The sequence below is a fragment of the Eptatretus burgeri genome, chromosome 1 (assembly GCF_056783735.1).
Source record: "Eptatretus burgeri isolate ZD-2024b chromosome 1, Ebu_testis_v1, whole genome shotgun sequence".
Lineage (NCBI taxonomy): Eukaryota > Metazoa > Chordata > Myxini > Myxiniformes > Myxinidae > Eptatretus > Eptatretus burgeri.
Window position 1 is genome coordinate 73,489,127 of NC_140961.1, and position 25,911 is coordinate 73,515,037.

Below are 25,911 nucleotides of genomic sequence, written 5' to 3' on the forward strand. Positions count from 1 at the left end.
TCCAAGGTGGAAATGGAGTGCATTTTCAAACTTTATGGGGTCAATTTACTCTAAGAAATGACTGCACAGACATTGAATTCACTACCATTTGGAAAATATGACCTAAAACAAGATTTATCATTACTGGAGTCGAGTACGTAATCGTATCTCACCATACCCTAATTTTTCAATCAATGGAATTACAAACTATGAGAATATTTCGTCTCATTTACCAAATACCACTATCATCTCCGCCTCTATTGCTGTCTCCACTACCGCCTGAACCTATTTCTAGCCGGCCCAACATCCAGTGTTTTAGATTCAATGATTCATGAAAAATATGTTAGTTATTTATTTAGTTATTATTATATTAAATTAGGATATGGTGAGATGCCAATCCGTACACTTCTGAACTTCCGAGGTGAAAATGGACTGCATTTTCGAATTCAGAGGGGTCGATTTAGTCTAAGAAATGTTTAGACGGACAACAAATTAATTATAGATTAGAAAATATCGAAATGAGTAGGATTAGTTACTTAACTCCAGTAATGATAAATCTTGTTTTAGGTCATATTTTCCAAATGGTAGTGAATTCAATGTCGGTGCAGTCATTTCTTAGAATAAATCGACCCCATAGAGTTTGAAAATGCACTCCATTTCCACCTTGGACATCCAGAAGTACCCGTAATCGCACCTGACCATACCCTAATTTATTCAAGTCATGAGACTAAAAGTCGTCATATGGAGCGACCTCTAAATCACCTCCGATCAAGCTAAAAAAAAAATTATGCGCATTATTGGATCATATTAGAATAATTTTAAGCTTGTGGAGCAACATTCTATTTTTTTCGACTTTTTTGGACCACCCGACCAGACATCGACGGAATTTTTCAGGAATGTTGGGGTCCGACAGTATACAGTACATGGAAGGAGCACACAAACAACTACAACAACAAAAACAACATGTTGTTAAAGATACTTCATTTTCTGTCTGGTTCACTTCATTGTGACTGACTCGTGTCTAATTTCTACTGGAAGTTTCCCGAGCCTGGATTTCACATGACAGCAATGTACATGATTAAAATACAAAAATGTACATGACTAAAAGCAATGTACATGGCTACAAAAGACATGACTAAAATACCAGCTCACACTGTGCAATCATCCCCAGTGTTTTCTATCAATTTGTACATTTTACCCATCCCTAAATCCTATCTATCCCCCATCTCACCTTATCTTTTACCTGCTCCATTTAACCACTAACCAATGACCCCACAGTATTTCTGAGAGGAAGATGTTTGTTTGTGTTTTTATAGCAGCGCCATAGTGAACACATACTCTGAGTCCAACTTCCTCTTCCTCCTGTAAAGACGGGCTCTTCGTTAGTGTAAAGAGTTGGAGTTTTGGATGCCATCTTGGAAATATGATCTGCCCAAGAAAGATCATGGCTGATGGTGAGGCTCAAAAGTTGAAATAACCACTTTTAGTGGTTTGTTTTGGAGTTTATGGGAAGATTTGCCTGATGGTCCTTTCATAGACAGGGTAATTGTATGGGATCTGTCACGGTTGAAAGACATATTCCAAGTGTTGGACAAGTTCTTGATTCTATCAAGGTCTCACGTGAGGGCATAGGCTGCTGCCTGCATGTCTGAAGGATGAGAAATGATATGGCAGATGGTAGAATAATCAGCAAAGTGATATTAAATGAAATCATCAGCAAAGATGTGTAATGAAGTAATGATGTTGATATGATGTAATGTTAGCAGAGGAGATGTCTCAAATGATTGAAATGTCAGAAATTTGGGAATGCAGGCTTAAATATGAATTTTTTCCCAAATATTTTACTTTGTTTAATTTATTGGTGTGTTGATGGAAAGTCCAAAAACAAAACAAAACAAACAAAAAAGCAAAAATAATACCAATAAATATTAATAATAATAAAACAAACAAACAAAAAAAACAGTGCATCGACATTTTCTGAGCAAAATATTTTTCTTGAGCAAATGCTCCAATACTAGCCACAACTTTGTATTTAAAAAAGAAAAGAAAAATATTAATAAATAAACATTTTTTTTTTTGGTTTTCTTCAAAAAAAAATTTTTTTTTTTTTTTTTGCAAATATCATCCATGAGTCCAAACATTGTTATATAAAAGCATAACAATAACAATAAAAATAGAAAAAATATATGCAAGGTCGTCTAAATTTGTATTCATGAACCCTTGGGTTAAGGCATGATCGAGAGCTCGGTGTCTGAGGATGCACCTGATAAAGGATGCAATAAAATAAGTCCGTTAATTATCTTCAAAGGGGATATTTTAATGAACCCAAACATCCAATTTTCACTCATGCACTCCCTTGGAGCATGCATGCAGTTTCATGGTTTTGGAGTTATGGAGGACGGACAGACGGACGGGCGTGCGGACGGATGGACAGGCGCGCGCGCGCGCACGCCCGCACGCACACGCACACGCACACGCACACGCACACGCACACGCACACGCACACGCACACGCACACGCACACGCACACGCACACACACACACACACACACACACACACACACAAGTGCCCCTAAGTGAATGTAAATAAGCTGGGTGGAAGCGGCTCTGCACTGTATTGGGCATATATTCAGCCAATGGCTATTCACATTTTCTACCATTATCCACTTATTTTATGAGGTACATCAATGTATATTTATGTTCAGCTTTATGCATTACAGAACCCCAAAAAACAACAAATAAAGTGTTATCATCCATATAACATGTACAGCTCCTTTGAACTGAACCCTGTTATTCCCATTAGTTTATATTACATCTGCATTGTGTAAACAGCTGATAACGTAGTCTGGCGGTAAGCAAAAAAAAAAGCAATCCATTGGCATACCAGTGTAGATGTAAAGGCTTCCGCATGAGCATGAAATACAAATTAAGCTCATAATTTCTTAGTCTTAAAAAGTGTGCACTGTAAAAGCATTTTGCACACAATCGAGATGGTGTGAAAGGCAAATCAAGCATGAATCAAGTTGTACATGGAAATCATGCAACATGATTATCATCAGCAATCATTATCATTTGCAAGCCACTGACCGTTATTTTGCTGGCATTGTTGAGGGCGTCTACCCAGTCAGTCAGATCTTGCTGATCGTTGGCCTGCAGGAAGTACCGCTGCATACCAGAGTTTATCACTGAAAGAAGGCACACACATCACCTCTTGAATCATGACGATGCCAAAACATGGTAAATAGACAAAAAAAAATTAACGTAAAAATATTTTTACTCACCAAAGCAGAACTCAGCCTTTGGCCTTATCTTTGTAGCATCACTGACCTGTGGGGGCCAAAAAAAACAAAGAAAAATAAAGAGATGAATCATTTTTATTTAAATACTCCAGCATATCCTCATGAGCTGAAGGTTTTTGACATGGTGCCAGAGGTGCAATCGACATCCTCAGGGAACGATGTGCTGTAATAACAATTATCCAAACAACTTCTAACTGCAAACAAAATCACACAAGTGAGCAAGTAGTTCTGCCTTTACATATATATGTCATATGCATGTCACTTTTTAATTAACCTTACATGACAGATGCACACAGAAGAGAAAAAGCCAGAATACTAACCAAAATGAAACCAATTTATTACATTAAACATTAACGAGAAGAACAAATCTGACAATTTCATATTCACACTGCAATCATACACTCAGCCAAACTCGTGATAGTCATATTTTAACTGCAAACTTACACGAGTCATATAATACATGAATTCTCAGACAAATAATTGAGCCTTCACTATAGTATAGCAAGCAATCAAATTAAGAACTTAGAATTTACTGTACGTCTCTGCAGAGATAGGTAAATACCAAAACACAGAACAAAATCACATTTTATTTAATTTCTCCTTAGAGAAGAGGGTCTCGTGGAAGAGCAAGGTCGATCCGATTGTGGGACAAACATCAAGGACATGAACGAACAGGATAGGAAGAAAGGGAGGAAACAAACTTGCAAGTAAGAGGGTTGGGTTAAGCATGGTTAATGGAGGTAATAAAGATCATTGGACAGAATAATTGAGGGTGACAAGAGATGTTGGAACATTGAGATACAACAGCCTCTGAAAGGTGGTTCTTTTATCAGGAGTGAGACATAAGAGTTTAAATGTGCAGTCTGCCAAGATATTTAAAGTTTAGCCAGGAGGAGGTGACTGGAAGAAAACATGCATCCTGGATTAACTGGGGATCGTCAGAGGACAGAGAGAAGAGCGAGTATGATTGAAGAAGAGGCAGTTTAAAAAAACAAAATAACTAATAATAATAATGATAAAACAGCCACCTGCTTCCGATGTGAAAGCAACAGTCCTTGTGCTTCAGCCTCATCATGGGAAATTCTGACAATTTTGAGAGCTCAAGATTACATAGAAACAAGGAAAGACAGATGTGCTGCTGGGACACCATTCCATAGCTGAGAGAAGTACTCCATTGAGCTAAGGAAAAAGGCTTTGTGCACGATGTCACTGGATTCCCAAGGAAAGATTCACCCACTTTGCAGCTGGCTTTGAAGGCCAGCTTTGATGTGGTCAGCCCATGATAAGTCACAGCTGATGGTAAGAACAAGAAGTTAGAGGCTGAATCTCTTTGAGTGGATGCTCAAGGAAATAGAGAAGACAGTCCTAACATCTGCTTACATCCACCACCGGTCAGTTGGTTGACTCTCAGTTTTGTGGCACAATACTTCTGGCATCGCTTCTCCATCCTCTCGTGCTGTCCTCTCTCAGCCCGATGAGGGTGCACAAGTTCTTCTCGCCCCCCCCCCCCCACCAACCCAGTTACCCTCAATTCTATGCTGAACAATGACCTCCCTCCCTTCTTTCCTCAAAGGAACAATAAAACTCTCTGCAGCTGTTGTCTCACACCACTCCATCTAATCTTTCAATAATGCTGCCCATTTTCACGCCATTCTTTCTTCCATACCCAGTACCCTACCCTGCTCTCTTCTCACGCTGACCGCCTCCACCATATCCCAGCTCTCCTTCACTTTCTGCCATTCCTGAGCAAGATCCTCACCTCTGTACCCCTTTGATCATCTGTCAGTTTGTAAACGTTACGAACATGCACATTATATTGTTACGGCTGTGGAAATTCGCATTACACCATGAAGGGCCCGTAGGTGAGATATCTCTAAGTACATGTGTAGTTAGCCCCCAACCCGTTGTTTAGAGAGAAATTATGTGATTCATTCGGGCTGCGACGCTTTGAGATAGCCATTTTTCTGTTCTATCTGTATTTTGAACCAACCACGTCTCAACCGCCATCACACAACAACCACCAACCACAACGCCGCTTCACAACAACCACAACCACACCTGCCTCTCATCAACCACGCCATCCTCACCACTCCGCCAGTAACCGTCAACATCTCCACGAACACAAAAGGGGAACAACAACAACTCCCGCCCCGATTTCTCTGGTAAACAAGAATGACGGTTGCAAACTCAACTCCCGCCCCGATTTCTCTGGTGGAATGTCCCCCCCCCCACGTTCCGCGAAAGGAGGGGCGGGTGCCGGGGAAATAAAAGGGTGCACGGAGGCGCCGCTAGGAGAAAGTCAGGTCAGAGGAAGTCAGGTCAGAGGAAGTCAGGTCAGAGGAAGTCAGGTCAGAGGAAGTCAGGTCAGAGGAAGTCAGGTCAGAGGAAGTCAGGTCAGAGGAAGTCAGGTCAGAGGAAGTCAGGTCAGAGGAGGTCAGGTCAGAGGAGGTCAGGTCAGGGCGGTCGGTGAGTGTCACTATCAGCCGGCGGTTCATGGTCTTCTGCCCGTCTGGGTCTTGGAGAAGCGGTCCGTAGAGCGACCCGCTCGTTGGAGCTTGCAGTCGGTGGATGGTCCGGACGTCGCGGAGGGGACGCGGACTGGAGGTGCCGCTCTGCCAGCTGTGTCGCGCGGACCTGCGTGTTTGTACAAGGAGCGCCGGAGAGAGCTCGCCCACCATCGCACCGTGAGGGTGCAGGTAACCTGCAACGGTCTCGTGGGACTCGTTCGGTCTGCCAAGTCCCACGCCATAAAGGCCCACGGGCCTCGTCTGCCCCCTTGTCTTTGAGGGTGGCCTTTTCTTTTGTTTTTTGTATGGATCTGGTGGCGCAGTGTCTTGTGAAGTAGAACTGTATAAGTGTTGCCGTGTGTATGCGTTAGTCGGTCGTATTACATTTGCTTTTTGTGCATAATTGTTTTAATTGCTATATGTGTGCTCTCCGTGTGTCGTGTAAATAAAGTGCTTGCATGTTGAACTGTTCCCGTTTTGCTTTGTCTTTTCTCCATTGACTCTCCATCCTGCTTCACGTAAAGGGTTCGTAGCGGGTGCAAGATCCCGGTAATTAATCTGAACCATCGAGATAGACGATAACACCGCTCGGTTATCCCGATAGTACGGAACGGCCGCCCAAGCGGCTCGTGTCTGGAGTCGACCTGCGGCGAGGTACGATCGCCCGGTTTACCATCCGCGTGGGTACTTAGGTAGGTCGCGGGAAGTTTGTCAAAACAAATAAACAAACAAATATATAATAAAGAAATTCATAAATATTTTTTGAAAATTATTTTTCAATTAAATCTCCAATACCAATGTTATAATGTAGTGATTATGAAACAGATTTGAGCAGCAAGTGAAATTAGTATGTGTGTGAGTGAGAGTGAGAGTGAGAGCGAGAGTGACAGCAAGAGCAAGAGCGAGAGCGAGAGCGCGCGTGCAGCACAGTGGCGGGTGCTGAAAGTCAATGTTAGCACTAGCTAACGACTGCAAGGTGGCTGAATATGGATCGGTGGCTTGTCAAAAAACGTCTGTCAGCTCAAGACGACACATGTGAAGGTGGGCCAACTGTTACGAGTTCAACTGAAAAACGTAAGGCGCCGGCGGCAGATTTGGCCTCCAACAAGCGTCGGAAATATCAGACCGACTTTCTGCAGTACGGATTCACATGCCGAGCCAAAATGAAGTGGAATATCCAGTGTGTTCTGTGTTCAGAAGTGCTTGCTCATGAAAGCTTGAAACCAGTGAAATTGAAGAGGCATTTACAAACCAAACACCCATCCTACATTGACAAACCATTAGATTTTTTTCGTCGTAAGGAGGGAGAACTATAGAGCCAAAAGACGACTGTACGTGGGCACTCCACAATCCCTGTCAAAGCCCTGTTGGCTTCATATGAAGTGGCATACCTGGTTGCTCAATCCAAAAAGCCCCATACTATTGCAGAGAGGCTGATCCGCCCAGCAGCGATTGCAATGACCAGAGCTATGCATGGTGAAAAAATAGCGAGCACACTTGAGACTATTCCACTGTCTAATGACACAATGGCGAGGCGCATTGGTGAAATGGCCAACGACATTAAAGAGCAGCTCATTGAACGAGTGAAGAAAAGTAGAAGATTTTCCCTCCAAATTGACGAAACAACGGATGTTTCCAGTGATGCACAGTTACTTGTTTTTGCAAGATACAGCTACGAGGGGAAAATGTAGGAGGATATGTTGTTTTGCTCGACACTTGAAGGAACTTGCACTGGTCGTGATATTTTTACAAACTGGAGAGTAAAAAGCGCGAGGAGGGGCTAAGTTGGGAAAATTGTATCTCTGTGTGTACAGCTGGAGCTGGCACCATGCAGGGGACAAGAAGGGGGCTGAAAGCTAAAGTTTTGGAAGTGGTAGTTTTTGTTTTGTTTTTGTATATTTTTGGTCAGTAATGCAAGGTTTGTGTACGTCTGGTAGCTGTCATGTGTGATAGTAACCTCTGTCTGCAGCAGAGGGTCGCTCAATCTTCCAGTCTGTGTCCCATGCATAAATAGGCTACATACCGCTCTTTGCAATTACAGAAGCCTTTTTTATGAATGTGGCTGGCTGTTTTTACTGTGTTATACACAGAGTGTAAATAATTAATTTGTGATGCCAGTTTAGTTTAGTTCTGTTTAGTTTTAACAGCTGGCAGTACCAAGGCAATGACCAATGTGCTCCAGGCACTGTGGATTTTTTTATGCGCTCTGTGAAGTCACTGCAGTGTGTTTCAAGTACGAGTCGGGAGGGGGGGCGCGAACCCCAACTTAAATTTTTGGGGGGGGGGGGTCGCAGCGCCAAAAGGTTGAGAACCACTGCCATAGAGCATGGGGAGACGAGCATTTTGTGTAGCTCACTGGCCAGGTTAAACATGCTTTTGTATCCGCATTGAAGGTGTGGCTTTGGGGAAGGAGGTGAGGTCTCGGTTCAAAGGTAGTCAGTGAGCATAGTTAAAAACGTGGTGTGAACGAGGCGTTAACGGCCTCAAGGAAATTTTGGATGGGCATCGAAGGCTGCCAATAATAACATACGACCAACTTAAAAAAACAAAATTCTCACCATGATTTCTAAAAAGGTAAATAATGTAAAAGAATTGGCTAACCAGCACAGCGTTCAACTTAACATCCAGTTATCTTGTGAAAAACTTATAGCAAGAAAATGTAAACCACAGGCTCAAATCAGCTTGACTTCTGAAAACACCGAGCTGTTGCCACCAACTATGACAGCATCCATTGCCAAACAATTAACACGGTTGTGTTTGGTACAAGAGGCCAAACAACTTGGATGTTTCACCTTTCGGACATACTCTCCCACTCCCTCAAATTATGGACTTCTTGATGTTTAGCAATGCCATACCTTGTTGACATAGGCAAGCTCTAGATGTCCAACATGAGATGCTCCGTCAGGTAAGTTCTGAAGGCAGACATACACAATGCAATCAAAATTGGTTTAAAAATAAAATAAAATAAAAAAGTAGAAGAAAATAGATTGCAAGCTCTCACAAAAGCATAAGAGAAATCTGTCAGAAAATGAGAATCAAGTCTCCATAGCCTACTTCGTGTTTGAGAAGGCCGAATGCCTCAATTCTGTTTGCTTCCACATATTGTGCCCTCAACCCCTCACTCTCGGTAATATCTTCATCTAGCTAACACCAACTCAACTCTGCTTAATACATGTCCCAGCCAAGTGTACCAACAGCATGCGCCTACAACTCCTCCAGTCACATGAGCCAGGGCATGCAGTACAGATCGGAAATGATCACATGGTAAATGCAGTACTGTATTGCAAGCTGAAAATAGTACAGGAAAATCAAACGTTCTCCCCACAAGCATCAAGGACATGCTGAAAAAAGTTATTGGAAACAGCCGGCATTGCCATTGGGAAAGGGAGATGTCTGAATGAGATACCTAGTATAGTGAACCGTCACAAGAAAGGCTGCTCAAACTTAAAGAGCAGGTTTTGGGTCACTGATGACTTTGCGTGATTCGAAGGTTGTTAAGCACATTAATAACACTGGGCTGCATTTGAAATTTATTTTTTTTCAGGGGTCGAGGTTTTCTCAACGGTTCCTGTATGCTTTTTGTATGCTGAATTCAGAAATGTATCTAATTTCGTTCAATTAGGTCAAGTTTTATGCTCTCTCAATGTTAAGGAAAAAAAAATAATCAAAATTTTTGTTTTTTTTATTCAAAATCAGACTTACATTGACAGAAAATGCACAAACTATACATGTCATTAATGACACACAAGTACACTTAATGTGGAAGAAAGTGCCTTCTCAATTACTTTCATTTCAATTTCAGAAAAATATAGATAAATCGTTGTTTCTGGCAACACCCAACTTCAGTCGCTCCAGCAGTCGCTGTTTTCCTTTGTCTTTTTAATGTTGAATTTCACATTAACAGTACTTGTGCGTCATTTTATATATAGTTTGTACATTTTCTGTCAATGTAAGTCTGATTTTGAATTTTAAAAATGCTAATTAAAAAAACAAATTTTGATTATTTTTTTTTCCTTAACATTGAGATAGCATAAAAACTTGACCTGATTGAGCGAAATGAGATACATTTCTAAATTCACCATGCAAAAAAATATATAAGGACTGTTGACAAAACCGGGACCTGTGAAATGATGCAGACCAGTGTAATCATTGGGCAATTATTTTCTTACATTTGAAACTCAAAATATGCTAAAATTACCTTTAAAGTCAAAACTTTTGTCAGTGATCGAAAAACAGTCCGGAAGTTACCGAAGATGCTATGACGTCACGTTCTCCAAAAACTTCGTGAACATTCGGAAACAGCGTGTAAACAATGACGAGATGCGAATCAGAGAGTGATTTCAGCAGCGATGAAATTGAGTGTTTTCATTCCGATATTGCCAAGGACGAGTTGGAGGATGATGGGAATTTATACTATGGAGTTTCTGGCCCTGAGCCATATAAATTTGAGCCACTTGCAAGTGAAAGAAAACGGCCGATTTCGTGTACAAGTGGCAGGACTGACTGCCAGCTCAGGGAGGACGGAAACCTCCCGTGGAGCGGAAGGGCGAAAGCTCGCTTGATCTTGATTTTCAGTACGAATACAGACCGTGAAAGCGTGGCTTCGCGATCCTTTTGACTTTTAAGCAAGAGGTGTCAGAAAAGTTACCACAGGGATAACTGGCTTGTGGCGGCCAAGCGTCAATAGCGATGTCGCTTTTTGATCCTTCGATGTCGGCTCTTCCTGTCATTGCGAAGCAGAATTCGCCAAGCGTTGGATTGTTCACCCACTAACACGGAACGTGAGCTCACAAGAATATGGTAAGTTTGGTGCAATTTGAGCTTTTATTCGTCGAGTTATGGAATGTTTCAAGTTGAGGGCGCCTGGCACGTATGGCCACGGGCGCCTTGGCTAGATCTAGGCCGCGGTGCTTTTTCCACAAAGATGAGGTTTAAAAATCATTTTTCATCCCAATAAAGGTTATCATCACATGCCTGACTTGTTAAGCTGTTGGATTATGAAAAGATTGTTTGAGGGTGGCTGAATATTACCGTTTTATGACTGACAAAATAATTTTAAATAATGCCGTGAATTTCTGTGGTGAATTGAGATTTTTGCTTCGATCGACGTTGCAGGTTCGTTTTAAAGTCAATTCAAATTCCGTTTTCGTTTTTTGCAGTCGCTTAGGATGCTTAACACTCGGTAGTTGTGAAGTTTGTAAAATTCCAACATTTTATAAGGTTTATGTTTGATGGCGTGCAGGACCAAGGGCGCCTTGACTAGATGTTAGGCCACAGAGCTTTTTCCACAAAAATATTGCTTAAAAGTTTAAAAGGCAGGGAAAATTTGCCCGTTTTGTTTGGACAAATCTTATCCACTGCCAGCGAATGTTTGATTCCTTCAGGAATCGGTGGGAGCAATTACCCGTTTTCCAGCCATTTTCGCAAAACATGACAACACACGTAGGAGGCATGATGTACAAATATCCAAATAACTTTGTTCTACAATTAAAAATAAAAAAGGATAATAGAGACAGTTGCAAGCTCAAAAAAAGCGAAAGAACGGCCTACTCAACTGGAAACTTCTTCAATGAAAGAGTGAGCTTCCGCTTTGTTTTGGAGAATATGACGTCACCATCCATATATGGCACGTGGCTTTTTTTTTTCCAACAGCCTCGAGAAATAACAACTTCGGAGTTAAATTTCATTAATTTTCCCAATAGTTAGGCAATTTTCCCAATAGGCAACCACAATAGTTTGCATCGAACTATTTAATGCACATATAATCATATTGATAAATTTTCAGAACATGTTTGGTAACCCGCAACCTGCTCTTTAAGTATATTAGCCTGGATGTAGCGGATGTAAAGAGGAGGAAGAAAGAGGAGACTTTTCTACTTTTTCCATTGAAACCAATCCTGCACACAAGAATTTCATCAAAGCCTGCAGGTCAAAAATTGGTCGATCAATTCCAGCCTCAAAGTTTCATGTTCCTCCCCCATCCCATTCCCCCCCCCCCCACCATATCATTCTGCATCTCTCCTCAACGATTCCCCCTCCCATGCCACCCTCAATGGTTCCCCCTCAACACTTCCCCTACACCCCACCACTCAAAACTTTCTCCCTCAAAGCCTTTCCTTCACCATGCGCTGGCAAAGAATCCACCTCATTCTGAATCCTCCCAATGCCTCCTCCCGTCCCTCACTGTGCAAACATAAAACATCCAAGTCTCTGCTCAAAACTGACAGATCTCACAACCCGGGTAGCTGCTGATAAACCGGACATCTGTTTAACAGAATCCTTCCTCCCACAGGATGCCCCAGACTTCAATAACTAAATTTCTCACTGACCTTTTAGTGATATTACACCTCCCAATCTCCAAGGAATACCTTTGGATGCAACTATCCTTCTGCTCGTACGTCTTGTTTGCCTGTGTTTTCCAGTCCTCGAAACAGTAACGATTCCATTGACAAAGCTCCCTCTCTGACAACACCAAACCACTCATCCCAACTCTCCCTTCCTCATATCTGGTGATTTCAACTGTCACCATGCAAATTGGCTTGGTGTTGGTATCTCTCTCACCATGGTATTTCAGCAATGAACTTATGTGACTCCATGGGACTGATTTGATCTGTGAACTTTCTGCAAGTTTCATCAAAGCCTGCAGGTCAAAAATTGGTCTATCAATTCCAACCTCAAAGTTTCACATCCCTAGTGAAGGTGTCCCCAACCCCTCACTCTCTGTACCCATCATTCCCTGTTGTACCCAACTGCTCCTGGACTCTGCTTTTGCACTTGAGAAGGTGGATAAGTTTCTGGCAAAACGCGACTGATTCTGCAACCGGATTGGACAGCATCAGCTCCACATGTCCAATAAACCTGCTCTGCTGCTCTTGCACATTGTCTTTCTGCTCTTCTCACCCTATCATTAGACCTTCTATTTGCTGGGAAATCAGCCAATATCACTGAATGACATAAAAAGATACAAAAACCTACCCCCTTAACTCAAGACCAATTAGCATACTTCCAATCATCAGCAAGGTCATGGAATCCATGATTGCAATTGATAGGATGTTCTTCCATTTTTCCAATGGCCTCAACTCAGATAACCAATTTGGATTCAAACCAGGTCTCTCCACCTTGGGAATGCTGCTTTTACTCACTCAACAATGGAAGGAGGCCCTCAGTATCAGAAATGAGATCAGGGCTGTCTCTCGAGACATATCTCGAGCTTTCTATGTACAGTCTGGCATCCCGCCTTTCTGTCCAAACTCTCTCGATGACCTCCAAAGTTAACTTCACTCCTAGTTTACCGATTTCCTCAACTCTCGCAGCCATGTGGATTTCAACGGAATCCTTTTACCTCCCTCCTCTCCCTGGCAAGGCTGGAGTGCTCCAAGGCAGTGTTTTTGGCTGAGTCCTATTCCTAATCCTCATCTTCCTCAACGATCTCTCCAACTCTGGAAAAAAAAAATCACCTTTATCGCTTTGCTGACAACTACATCCTCTGCTGCGACATCCCTCATCCTTCAGACAGACAGGCTGCAGACTTCCCTCTCTTCAGACCTTGACAAAATCAAAAGCTGGTCAAACACTTAGAATACGTCTTTCAATACGGAGAAATCTCACTCTCACTCCGAAAGGACCACATGACAAACCCTCCTATCTACTTTCTAAAACAATCCTCTTTCGGAAGTTCAGTCACTCAAACTCCTAGATCTCACTATCAGCCATGATCTTTCCAGCACAAACTTCATTTCAAAGTTGGCTTGCAAAGCTAACCGCCGACTCGGCATCCTCTGTCGTATGAAGTCCTTCCTTGGCACACCTGAACTAGTATACACTTGCAAGGCCTTCATCCACAGCTTGATGGAATACTGTTTTCTCCTCTGGGATGGCTCCCCTGCCTCACAACTTGCTCAGCTTGATGCCGTGGAAACCAAGACCTTTAAGATTACTGGAATCTCCCATGATGAAACAGTCTATGGGGCCTATCACTTTCACATAGCACAGGTTGGTGATCTCTCTGTTCTCTCCTCCCGCCTCCTTTCTGGTCTTGCACCCTCTGCTCTTTCTGTGCTTTGCTCCCCCAAGTTTCTGCAGGGCACACACGGTCCACACTCAACCCTGTTCTCGTGAAACTACCTAAATGCAGGATCACTTAACTGTTCACCTCCACTCATTTTTTCCTCTTTCCACCCCACCCCCCACCCCCATCTGTCGAACGAACTTCCACATTCTCTTCAATGTCATTCTTCCCTCCAAGTCTTCAAGACAGCTGTTCAACACCATCTCTCATATCCCCCATCGAAAAACCATGACCTTTTCTACCCTCGTTAACTCTTCCCCTCCCCGCACCCCACATGCTTCCAAATTTCCAGTTTTTCCCTCCCGAGATTGCTTATGTATCCATCTTGTCCACCCCATGCATCTTCCCTTAACCCTCACCATACCCATTGTTTATCCAAGTGTCCCTCTATTTTGTCTATCAACACTGCAGTTGGTATTTTCCCCCTCTCTGTACTGTTCCTTTTGTTCTATTGAGTCGATTTGTTCAGTGTTGTAGCTCTTCAACAAGCCTCGCCTGTATACAAAAAAAAATTTTCACGATTATTTTTCAAAACAACTAGAAATAGCAATCAAAGATTGCAGACCCTAAGCAGGACTTGTTTTGTGTGGTTTTATCGTACATATTTTAGTTTTACTCGCATTTTAATTGTACGTACTTTGTAAAGGTACTCTGTTGAATAAAACGAGATCACGTGTAAAAAAAATTGTGGTCTATGTTGGCACATTATGTACAAATCGACACTTTTTTTTCCGTTTTTTTTGTATACACCGTCGAAGCTCATACGAGAACTAACACACAGAACGTGCAACAAGGGGAGCAGGAAGGAAAAACAGTGGGGGACAGAGACATGAGGAGATCTGTGGAAGGGAAAGGGATGAGGCGAGGTACATAGGGTAACAAGATGGACACAACAGGGACTTTTGGGAAGGAAAGCAGGGAATTTGAAGGAGGTGGGTTTGGGATGGATTAGCAGGGGTAGAAATGATCATGGGTTTGGATGGGGGAAGATAAGAAATGGTGGTGAACGGCTGTTTTGAAGACCTGGAGGGAAGAGTGGGATTGAAGAGAGTGTGGGAGACAAACACAAACTTAAGGCCCGGTCACACCTTGACGTTTTAGCCAACGTATGCCGATTTTTGATTTTTTTTTCAAAAACGCTGGCACACGTTATGGGTAAGTTTTGATAACATTGAGAGCACGCTGAAAAACACTGCCATACGTCGTTGTACGCTGGCTTTAAACGTTGTACTTTTTGGTTGTCCTCAAATTTTTTCATGCTTGAAATTTCATGACGTATGCCGGCGTATGACTCACACGTTCCGCTACGCTGGCCACAAGTTGTATGCACGGTCTGCGATCGTTGACAGACGTCAACACATGCTACTTGTAAGTTAATCATAAGTTGAGACACGCCGAGGTAATGTTTAGCGTACCCGAAACTTATTTCTAACCTATGATTAACGTGTTGTTGGCACGTTACGCGATCGTTGACACACATCGACAGACGTTACTTTTAAGTTACTCATAGGCTGAAAGACGTCGGTATAATGGATCGTCCTTGCGTCAGCGTCCACGGCCACGGCCAGGACACTTCTTTGCAGCATTCTTCAAACTTTTCTTCGGCATGACGAGGATGTTCACACTTCGATGTCTAGTTTGGCTATGATTCCAATTGTCCATCGGCAGCATCTATTTAAAATAGTCGAGTTTGAGCGTTTTAACACGTCCAGAAGAAACGCTTCAAATTTCAAAACCCCAGCGTCAAAAAACAAAGGCGAGTGACAGCAATTTAAATCGTTCATTGTAAACAATGAAAATAGCTGAGTGGTACCGTTTAAAAGTCGTTGAGTGTAAAAAAAATCCAATTGTTGAGCGCAAGCGTCTACTTTCAATAGTGGAGATGCAGCCATTTAAATCGTTGAGTGGCAGCCTATGAATAGCAAACCCCACGTCACTGGCAAAGATAAACTGCCGCACGATATGGATAAGTTCGGCTATCTTTGGGCATAGTTTGTGAACGCCGGCTTCACGATAATTATTCGTTGGTATATCGTATCTATAAGTAATCAAAGCGCTCTATGCACATTATTAGTTCATTGTGCATTTGTCCAACCCGTTATGAATAGACCTAAATCATAAAAACAAGCTATAGCTCATTGTTGAAAAAGCCCCATAAAAAAATTAGCCGCGAAGAACTTCGAACAATGGTGAAAAGATGTCTCTTACCCGTGGACACGCGGACGCAAGGACGATCCATCATAACCCACACCGTCCCCCTCACACTCACCTACTACTGCCAACATGAACAAACTACTACTAATACTAATACTAATACTGATACTGTTACTGTTACTGCTGACATGGACATAGACTCAAAAAGGACTCAAAAACACTGTTGGGTTCCCGTTTTATGAGCAGCATTTTTAGATACCAATTCCCAAAACCGCTGGGAACACGTCTTTATATGGCAGTTGCAAGCTAAAAACACGTTCATTTATTTTTTTTTGGTCGACCGGAAGACGTCATTGGAATACGTCTACATACTTCGATGTGTGTTGGGACTACGTAAAGAATTGGTTCAAAGCACGTCAAACATAAGTTAGAAATAAGTTTCGCGTAAAAAAGACATTACCGCGACGTGTTTCGACTTATGAGTAGCGTTTGTGGACGTGTGTAAGCGTCCACATATCGTGTGTAAAACTTATCCCCATCGCATGCGGAACGTGTGTCATACGCCGAGTATGTCGTAAAATTTTGAACATGTTTAAAATTTCTTGACGTACTCTACTTACTACGACGTATGATAGCGTACTTCAGCGTTCTACTCACGTATACTAAACTTACTCATACCGTATTTGACGTGCCCCAACGTTTCAGACACATTTTTCTTAGGTCGGCATACGCTGGCAAGATCGCCAAGGTGTGACCGCGATGTTGACACTTCCATTTCTACGGCAGTTATGATTCGAATCGTTGTGCGTCAGCCTTTTAATAGGCTACGTCACGACATCGTCGGCGATGCGTGCAACGCGCTATGCCTAAGTTAGACTATCGTTGGGCATCGGTTGTGTAGGCCGACAACAGGTTCAGCATTCGTTGGTATAAGTTATCTATAACACAACGAAACGTTCTGTGTCCGTTACCAATGCGTTATAAATAAGACCAAGTCGCTATGAATACGTCCGAATCTTTAAAAAAAAACATCAAAAGTTCAACGTAAGCCAGCGTTTTACATACATTTTAATACGTTGCCATTGCTGGCTAAAACGTCAAGGTGTGACCGGGCCTTTACCCAAATGCAATACCCTCTCCTCTGGTGAGGGTAATAATCATGAATGTTTCAGATTCGAAGCCGCAAAACAACAATAATTGCTCAATCAACTATTCCGATTGATAAAGTCCTCATTTCCATCACCAGACGTTTCCATTTTTGCCCTCAATCACAATGTTGTTTCATGAGTGTCAAATTTTTTTTTTAAATTTAATTCGAAAATAAAATAAAAAGATAACGCTGCTTGTACAGAAAATAATGAATTAATTAAACTTCATTTGCTGCTTAATGATACACCCACATCCTTTCTCCTCGCCCTCTACATACGATGCTTGAGCAGCATAAAATCTTAGCAGCATCATGGCAATCCTGGCATGGTTTTCAGCAGATTAAAATATTACTCTGACCAAGAGAAAAGTTAATTGAAAATGCAATAACCAAGTCAAGAAGTCATTGGGAGGGTGGGGTTTAGTAGGGGGGGAGAGGATGAGAGTCAAATGAGACTGCAGATTTAATGAGTCAAGCTGAAAACTAATATGTCAAAATGCATTGGGATTTGGAATCGTACATAGCATGATAGTGGGAACATACCAGTTATATTTCAGAGACACTGTGAGGTCACGAAGATAACTGGCACAATTTACTACTAAAACTGAATACCAGCTAATAATTCTGGTTCCCAATGGAGAGGCATATTTAGACTCCAAATACCAGAGATATCCTGCCCTGCACATAGCAAGTGGCAATTATGCAACAGGTTATATGTGCTGCACAATCACCACCACTACTCCACCAATTATTCCCACCTTCTGGGAGAGTCGGCTCGGGAAGGTTATTCACCTAATATTTTTAAGAACTGGCTAGCCACACCTGACATTCGATTGAAGGTGGCAGAAATTTGTAATTTGACCAGAGGGCTGGCAATAACTTGCATATTCCTACCAAAGGCACCGCAGCATTTTTAGCATCCACCAATTGATGCCAACATTTGGGAAAACCAGTTTAACATCCATCCGAGCAATGGTTCACTTTGTGACGCAACACCCAACAGCCCACTCTTCACAAATGAGTAATAATGTTGCGAATTCGCGCCCGCCGGCGTGCGATCGGCCGCTCGACTCGAATGGCGGCCGCCTCGCCCACCGGAACGGACAATTCTATAGTGACCCTCTCGGACCAACGCCGGGAGCTAGTCACGGGTGGGGGGGTTTAACCTCACCACGATCGTGCCAATTGCCCACCCGCGCAGGATAGGGTCGCTCGCCAAATTCGATCTACCTAAGTACCTGCGCGAATGGTCGACCGGGCGATCGCACATCGCCGCAGGTTGACTCTGGACACGGGCCGCTCGGGCGGTCCGTTCCGTGCTATCGGGATAACCGAGCGGTGTTATCGCCGACCTGGACGGTGCAGATTAATTACCGGGCGTATTAAGCCCACTACGAACCCTTCACGTGAAGCAAGATGGAGGATCAACAAAGAAAAGACGAAGCGAAACGGGAAAACAGTTCACACAATGCACATTTATTACGCGACACACGGAAAGCACACATATACAGCCAAACAGTCAAAATGCAGAGATAGCAGTTAAAACAAAAGAAACAATGACACAGAGTTACTACCGAATACGCGTACACACGGCAACACTTATACAGTTCTACTTTACAGACGGCGCCAACACACATTGACTCAAAAGCAAAGGTAAGAAGCCACCCTCATAGACAAGGGGGCAGACAGGCCTGGAGGCCAATATGTGCGCGTGACCTGGAGGAGCGGCCAGGTCCGCGAGACCGGGGGTGTCCTACCCGCGTCCTCGTGACGCGTTGGCGGACGAGCCGCATATGTGGCCGCGTGGCTGTGCCCCGACTCAGTGCTCCTTGGCGGGTTTCGTTGGCACGACGTTTGGAGTGGGGTGGGAACGGGGCCCCCTTTTTGCACTATCTCAGCGCGGGGGAAAGGGGGAATTGTTGATGCACTGGGGGAGGAGAATGGCTGGCTGGCTTGGGTCCCACGACGAGCGATCTCACACCGCGACCTCGTCGCCGACCACCGTCCTTCTCGCCTCAGACCCGAGCTCCTTTGCCTCTTCCCGCAACTTTCCTCAGCCGACTGCAGAACCCAACTCGCTGCCACACCGATGACTCGACTCACTCTGCCCTGCCGACACACACTGCTACTGCCACGATTCGCCTTGCACTCGCCGTTTTATAGGCGGCAGGAGAAAACAATATGCAAATATCCGGATCAGGATGACCTCGGGGGCGGAGCCACGCTCGCCCATTGGATGGAGGAAAAGTGGGGCGTGAACCTCCCCTGATCCTAGAATTTGCATATATCGATTTCACACAGACGCGCCTGGAGGCGGGGCCAAGCCGCTCCGCGCTTGCTAATTGGACGGATCAGAAGCGGGCATGTAACGTTCCTGATCCGAATTCTCCCTCGGAAAGGCCGCTATTTGCACTCGCGGCTCGGTGCGTATCGCTGAACGAGCCCAAGACAGCCCAACGCTCAGTGTTCACAGGTGGTGCGGGAATGGCCGTAGGAGGAGAGAGGTGAGGGTGGTGGAGGGTTTATCGGTGGTGGTTTGATGGTTATGGTGCCGTTTGGGAATGACGGTGATGCGGTGTTTGCGAGATTGAGTTGTGAAGGTAAAGGTCGTGGCTGTTGGCGTTGTTGTTGTTGTCTGAGGGTTGGAGCGTGGTTGTAGTTGGTGACGATGGCTGGCGTGGTGGTTAAGGTGGTTGTTGTGTGATGGCGGTTGAGACGTGGTTGGTTCAAAATAAAGATAGAACAGAAAAACGGCTATCTCAAAGCGTCGCAGCCCAAATGAATCACATAAATTACCTCTAAACAACGGGTTTGGGCTAACTACACATGTACTTAGAGATATCTCACCTACGGGCCCTTCATGGTGTAATGCTAATTTCCACAGCCGTAACACTACCCCCTCCCCTTTTTACAGACTCGTCCCGAGTCGTCAAATTCTCGTGTGCCATCATGTGTAGTTCTACCGAGTACGTTTTACCTTCGGATCCCTGAGTGCGACATTCATGGTATTCGTGTCCCCAAAATAAATAACCTGAGGGCTGAGTAACTCACTAAACAAACCCACTCATACGGACGACTTATATTAAATTGCCGGCGCTAGACAGACATGCCGGGGGCGCACTCATATGTACAGTACATCTTAACCTTACTTACAAATTTTACACTAAACCATGGCCCAGGATCAATGGACTCTGCAAAGAGAAAAGCAGTTTGCAGGGAGCCAGGCTGTTTGCATGCAGTCTCTGGCTCAAGCAATGCAGGTGGTAGGGAACGTGGCCGGCTGCTCACACACAGTCCTAGGCCTCCCCCTTTTAAATGGGCGCAGCGAACAACGGCGCATGGGCTGCGCAAATACAGTCTCCTTGTGCGGCTGCCTACAGGGCAGTCCCTGCAGTACGCGCGACGATCTGACGCAGCAAACAACGTTGCATGGGCCGCCAATGTGGTCCCGTGATGCGGTTGCCTTCAGGGCAGTCCCTGCAGTACGCGCGATGATCTGACAAGCAAACAACGTTGCACGGGCCGCCAATGCGGTCCCGTGATGCGGCTGCCTACAACAGGGCAGTCCCTGCAGTATGCACGATGATCTGATGCAGCAAACAACGTTGCACGGGCCGCCAATGCGGTCCCGTGATGCGGCTGCCTTCAGGGCAGTCCCTGCAGTACGCGCGATGATCTGACGCAGCAAACAACGTTGCACGGGCCACCAATGCGGTCCCATGGTGCGGCTGCCTACAGGGCAGTCCCTGCAGCTTGCAAACTGTTGCGACGATCCTGGCGCACATGGCAATGAATAAGGGGGGCAAAGTAAAATTGAACGGGGGCAAACTGATGATGTGGGCAGTGGGCATGGCATGGAAAAATCAGCAGGCATACAAAGCCGGCAGAACAGGGCCGCTGCAGGCGAACACAGCCGACGGACGATACGACCGGCACAGGCCTTGACGCACAGCAGCTGCAGACGATCCGGCCGGTACAGGCCTCACAGCAAAACAACAGTTGCCGATGAAGTTGGCCGGCCTTTGCCTTGCAGTGCAGTTTGATGGAGGGAGTGCGGTGGTGCTGGCCACTCAGAAGGCGGGCTTGGACCTGCCTACTGTCTCCCTCCCACCTATCGCCTTTGCCTGTCACTGCCTATACCCACTCCCTTAATTTGTCAAAACCAATTTAGCCCCAACTTATTTTTTTGATGTTTTTCTTTTTACTTCCCCACTATAAATCGTCCCCAACCCCCTTTACTGTCCTTGTTCGGCGAACCTATCTCGTCACCGAGCCTACTCCCAACCCCGACGTTCCCTTCCCGGAGGGGAACCAGGGAGAGCTAGTGTCCTGTGTCGAGGCCCAACGAAGCCTCAGGATGGCCTCCCCAGACTTCAGCGATCTAACCCAAAGTGGGTCCAGCGGCACACAACGAGAGCGAAGGGATGGATGGTGCGGAGGGGTACATCTCCTAATCTACCCTAACCATTATCTCTTAAACTACCCCGGGGCTTCAACAAGCGCCTCGCGCTTAAACTATTGGTTCTAACAACCCAGATTCCCGTCACCCGTGTTGGTGTCCTTACAATTTTGGGCCTCGCCCCCCAATTTTCTTCCTGTGCCCTCACACGGTTTCATGGCTGGGACGTGTGGCTCCCCTTGGCAGGCACTACCCTCTACCGATTCTCCAGCTATGGCACCCCCGGGCACTACACTGCCTCCGAGCCTACCAGCTCCCTAAACACCGGGGAGTGCCCTCCCTGGCGACTCCCCTGAAACGCTCACGTGGCAGGCTGGCTTCCCGGGCCCCTTTCCGAGGGTCACCCGTGCCCACAACACTGCCCACGCGGCTAACGGCGCCCCGGATCCCCACATCATGCGGGCGCACCTGTGCCCACTACGCTATCCCGGCCCCCCATGGGCCCTTGGCCTACTACGGCCGACTAGCCTGGTGCCCGGGGTACCCACTCAGCGATACTCACCTTTCGCAGCCACGCTCCCAACCCGTAAACAGGGCTCCTGCACCCCTCCAAAACAGGTTCGAGCCTACACTCCCACCAACAGCAAAACTACCTCCATTTTTCAATTTAACTAACCCAGCTAACTCACTTTACACTGACCTCCGGGGTCCCTTGGGCGGGAGTCACGCCTCCCCCCAATCACTCATCGCACCATGCTTTCCCCATTCGCTCTATTCATACAGACCCGCTGGCCTCACTCACTCACCATGTACTCACCTCACAACTCTTCAACACACACACACACACACACACACACACACACACACACACACACACACACACACACACACACACACACACACACACACACACACACACACACACACACACACCGCTGAACTCTGCCATCCTTCTAACTACCTCCCCAAACTACCTCGTGCTCCCAAGTCATCCCTCAAACTACAGCACGTTCCATTTAACACTACGTAGCTAAACTACGTCCCTTCTACACATCCAAAGTCTGTCTCTGTCTTCTAAATTATTCCCATCTATCCATTTCCCAACCTAAAGCTCAGCTAAAATCACCCTAACTAATCCATTCCACGGGCCCCATGAGGACTTACCCCTGCCCCATGGAGCCGGTCGAGCTAAGCTAACCCTTCCCCCTAGCTCGTGTGATCCTGTACCCTGGCAGGGGGGTCTTCCACCCCATGCCCGGGAATCCTGTTCACCCGAAAGCGAGGCTTGCTTTTTTTTTATTGCGCAGCACCAGTGCAGCAACTCGCAACCTGTGCACCAGCGCGGCAATTCACAGCCGCGCACCTTTGGCGTGACGTCATGACAGCTGTTCGCGTCCCTCGTCCCTCTTGGACAGTACCATCCGGCAAGGATTCACCCTCCTGCCGGATTCCAACCACACGTGCCATGACGCCACCCTGCGCATAAAAAAAAAACACAAGCCTCACGTCTCGAGGGGCTCCCCACGCTAACACATGGGCTCTGCCCATTGGAGCTTAACACACACGCCCGCGTGGAGAACCCATCCAGTCCGAATCCGAAATCCTGCCTAAACTTTGGTTGTCGTTGGTGACGATGGCTGGCGTGGTGGTTAAAGTGGTTGTTGTGTGATGGCGGTTGAGACATGGTTGGTTCAAAATAAAGATAGAACAGAAAAACGGCTATCTCAAAGCGTCGCAGCCCGAATGAATCACATAAATTCCCTCTCGACAACGGATTTGGGGCTAACTGCACATGTACTTAGAGATATCTCACCTACGGGCCCTTCATGGTGTAATGCGAATTTCCACAGCCATAACAATATGATGGTTGTTCATTAATTTTTTGCAGAGATTCCAACCCGAACTGTGATCATTGGAACAACTTACTGTCGAGGAATGTTTTCAGGTACTTCCAATAATAAAAGTATCAATGGCAATCGAACCAAGGAAAGCTATTCAGCACTGATAAATATTAGTCCACTGCAGGTTTCACGGAAGGGGACTATCGGTTTGCTGTCCGTCTGTCTGTCTGTCCTTCACACCTGTGGTTATTCTGAAGCTGCATGCATGTTTTTGCTTCATGAATGTACATTGGACAATTTATTATATCACATCGGGAGGGGACATTCATTGCAAAGGACTACTCGCTCTTGTAATTAATGGCTTGGTTTATATACAGTGCCTATAGAAAGTCTACACCCCCTTTTAAAATTTTCACCTTTTGTGGGTGGGTTACGATGTGTAAAAATAAAGGTGGAAAAAGTCCAATTTAATGCAATTTTATTCCTGGCGACAAGGTAACCAAAGGTGAAAATTTTGAAAGGCAGTTTAGACTTTGTATAGGTACTGTACAAATCAAAGTCAGTTTTAGGAATAAATGCGTCCTCTTCAAAGAAACAACACATAAATAGAACAGCACTCATAGACCGCATAATCTTGCCTTATGCTGATTCTGAACAAAAATACCATCGTTAACTGAACACGCTATTATAGCCCATATACCCGTACCATCTTTACACTCTATTATGTCACATACATTGCCATTATCCGTAGCTCTATTGATTATTGATCAATTATTAGATTATTTAACAAGCAATTTGAAGCACATGAACACAAAATTGCATCAGTGAAGGTGAATACTAAATAAATTTCACATGATATGTTCCCCACATGCCTGGTGTTGGCTTAATGGTTAGGGGTGTTGGGCTTCGGATACCAGGATCCTGACTTCAAATCCCCCTCAGCTGTTGAATTAATACGAGCTGGGGTTGACTCTGCCTGTCATCCTTCCGAGATCAGCAAAATGAGTGCCAGCTTGGTGGTATCCTGTGTCAGAGTGGCGACCTGTCCAGGATTGTGCCCAATAACCCAGGAGACTGCTTAGGGAGCACCAACACTCTGCACAGAGTATGGTTCCAATGGATGGATGGATGGATGGATGGATGGATGGATATGTTCCCCATGGCTATTCAATTATACATATGAAGCTTTGCATCAATCTGTTAAGTGGCTCTGGAGAAGATTTATATTTTTTAACGTTTTAATATTCAATCCAATATGGACGCCAGACCACTTGACCGATGAAGTCATAAATTCAATTCTTCACTCGCATCAGGTCGATCAGATGTGAAGCTTCAGATTTTTGCATAAAGATTTCAATTCAACCAATTAAGGCTGAAATACCACTTCACCGATTACATCATCGTGATTACCCTATATACCCCATGTGGAGTTCATTACATATGCAAAGTTTCAATCATTTTTGTTGAGCGGTTTCGAAGACATATAATTTTTTGGCTTTAATCCAATATGGCAGACATATCATGTGACCTGTGATGGCACACATCAACAGAATTCTTCTCCATGGGAAGTCAGTCCCCCCTACGTTTAAAGTTTCGCATCATTTGGACAAGCAGTTGCAGAGAAAAACATTTTTAAAGGGAAAATATGCAGAGTCACACCGACCGACAGACAGACAGACAGGTCACAATGGTCTCGCAACCGCTTCGGAGCGAGAACAACTATGTTTATTTAATTCACTGTAATTCATTCACCTCCATCACTGAAATCAACTTTATGTACAGTTTTACTTTATTAGCACAACAGCTCGATACGAATTGATTTTACAAATCAAATTGCAATACTTTCCAAAGCAAATAAAGAGGATTGGAAAACAAGTTACCTGTGGGTTGTCCATGAACCAATACAAGCCATTGGCCTTGCTGTCAAGAATGAAGTATCGTCGCAGAAACTTTCCACTGTTTTCAGTGTCTTCGATATCAAGAAAGCCACAAATGCGGCCTTGGCGATCTACGTATGGCATTTTAGCCGCACTTCTGCATCTCTCTCCCTGCAAAATTATGCCACAACAAAGGGTCATTTTAGATTTAGAAAATGTTTTAGATGAAAATAAAAAATAAATAAAAAAGTGAAAATAATGGTATAAATTTAGAATTGCAACAGCGAAGAGCCTTTAAATGAATGGGAAGACACCCAGTTGATCTAGGTTAACACAAAGTACAGGGCCAAATGCTTAAATTGCACATTCTAAATTCACAATTAAAAAAGGTTCAAGCCTTTAAAAATAAATAAACAAATAAGTAAGTAAATAAAACCTATACGCAGAGTCAAAACAAGAATAAACCAGAGTTGGTGTCAAAGCCACCCAATCCTCGCCTGTTTATACATTTATCGTTTTAAAAAGACTTGTCTAATAATTAATATTTTTTTATAAAGCAGTGAAGTCTGATCCAAATAATTTTAAAGCAATATATGTATATTGTAATCAGTAACAAGAGCGCAAGTGAGCACAATAAACG

The 25,911-nt window shown here is 44.5% G+C and overlaps 1 protein-coding gene across 3 annotated transcripts in view; it reads right to left on the reverse strand.

Moving 5' to 3' along the window:
• The window catches only part of LOC147034747 (pleckstrin homology domain-containing family A member 1-like), a 149,196-nt gene that overhangs the window by 82,178 nt on the left and 41,107 nt on the right, over window positions 1-25,911 (reverse strand). For all 3 annotated transcript variants that reach the window (XM_085888215.1, XM_085888231.1, XM_085888221.1), the window contains exons 2-5: window positions 25,275-25,442; window positions 8,641-8,697; window positions 3,261-3,306; window positions 3,067-3,164 (exon numbers count right to left, since the gene is read on the reverse strand). In XM_085888215.1, coding sequence (XP_085744341.1) covers window positions 3,067-3,164; window positions 3,261-3,306; window positions 8,641-8,697; window positions 25,275-25,415 — 342 coding nt within the window. In that variant the 5' untranslated portion in view covers window positions 25,416-25,442. The remainder of the gene's footprint in view (window positions 1-3,066; window positions 3,165-3,260; window positions 3,307-8,640; window positions 8,698-25,274; window positions 25,443-25,911) is intronic.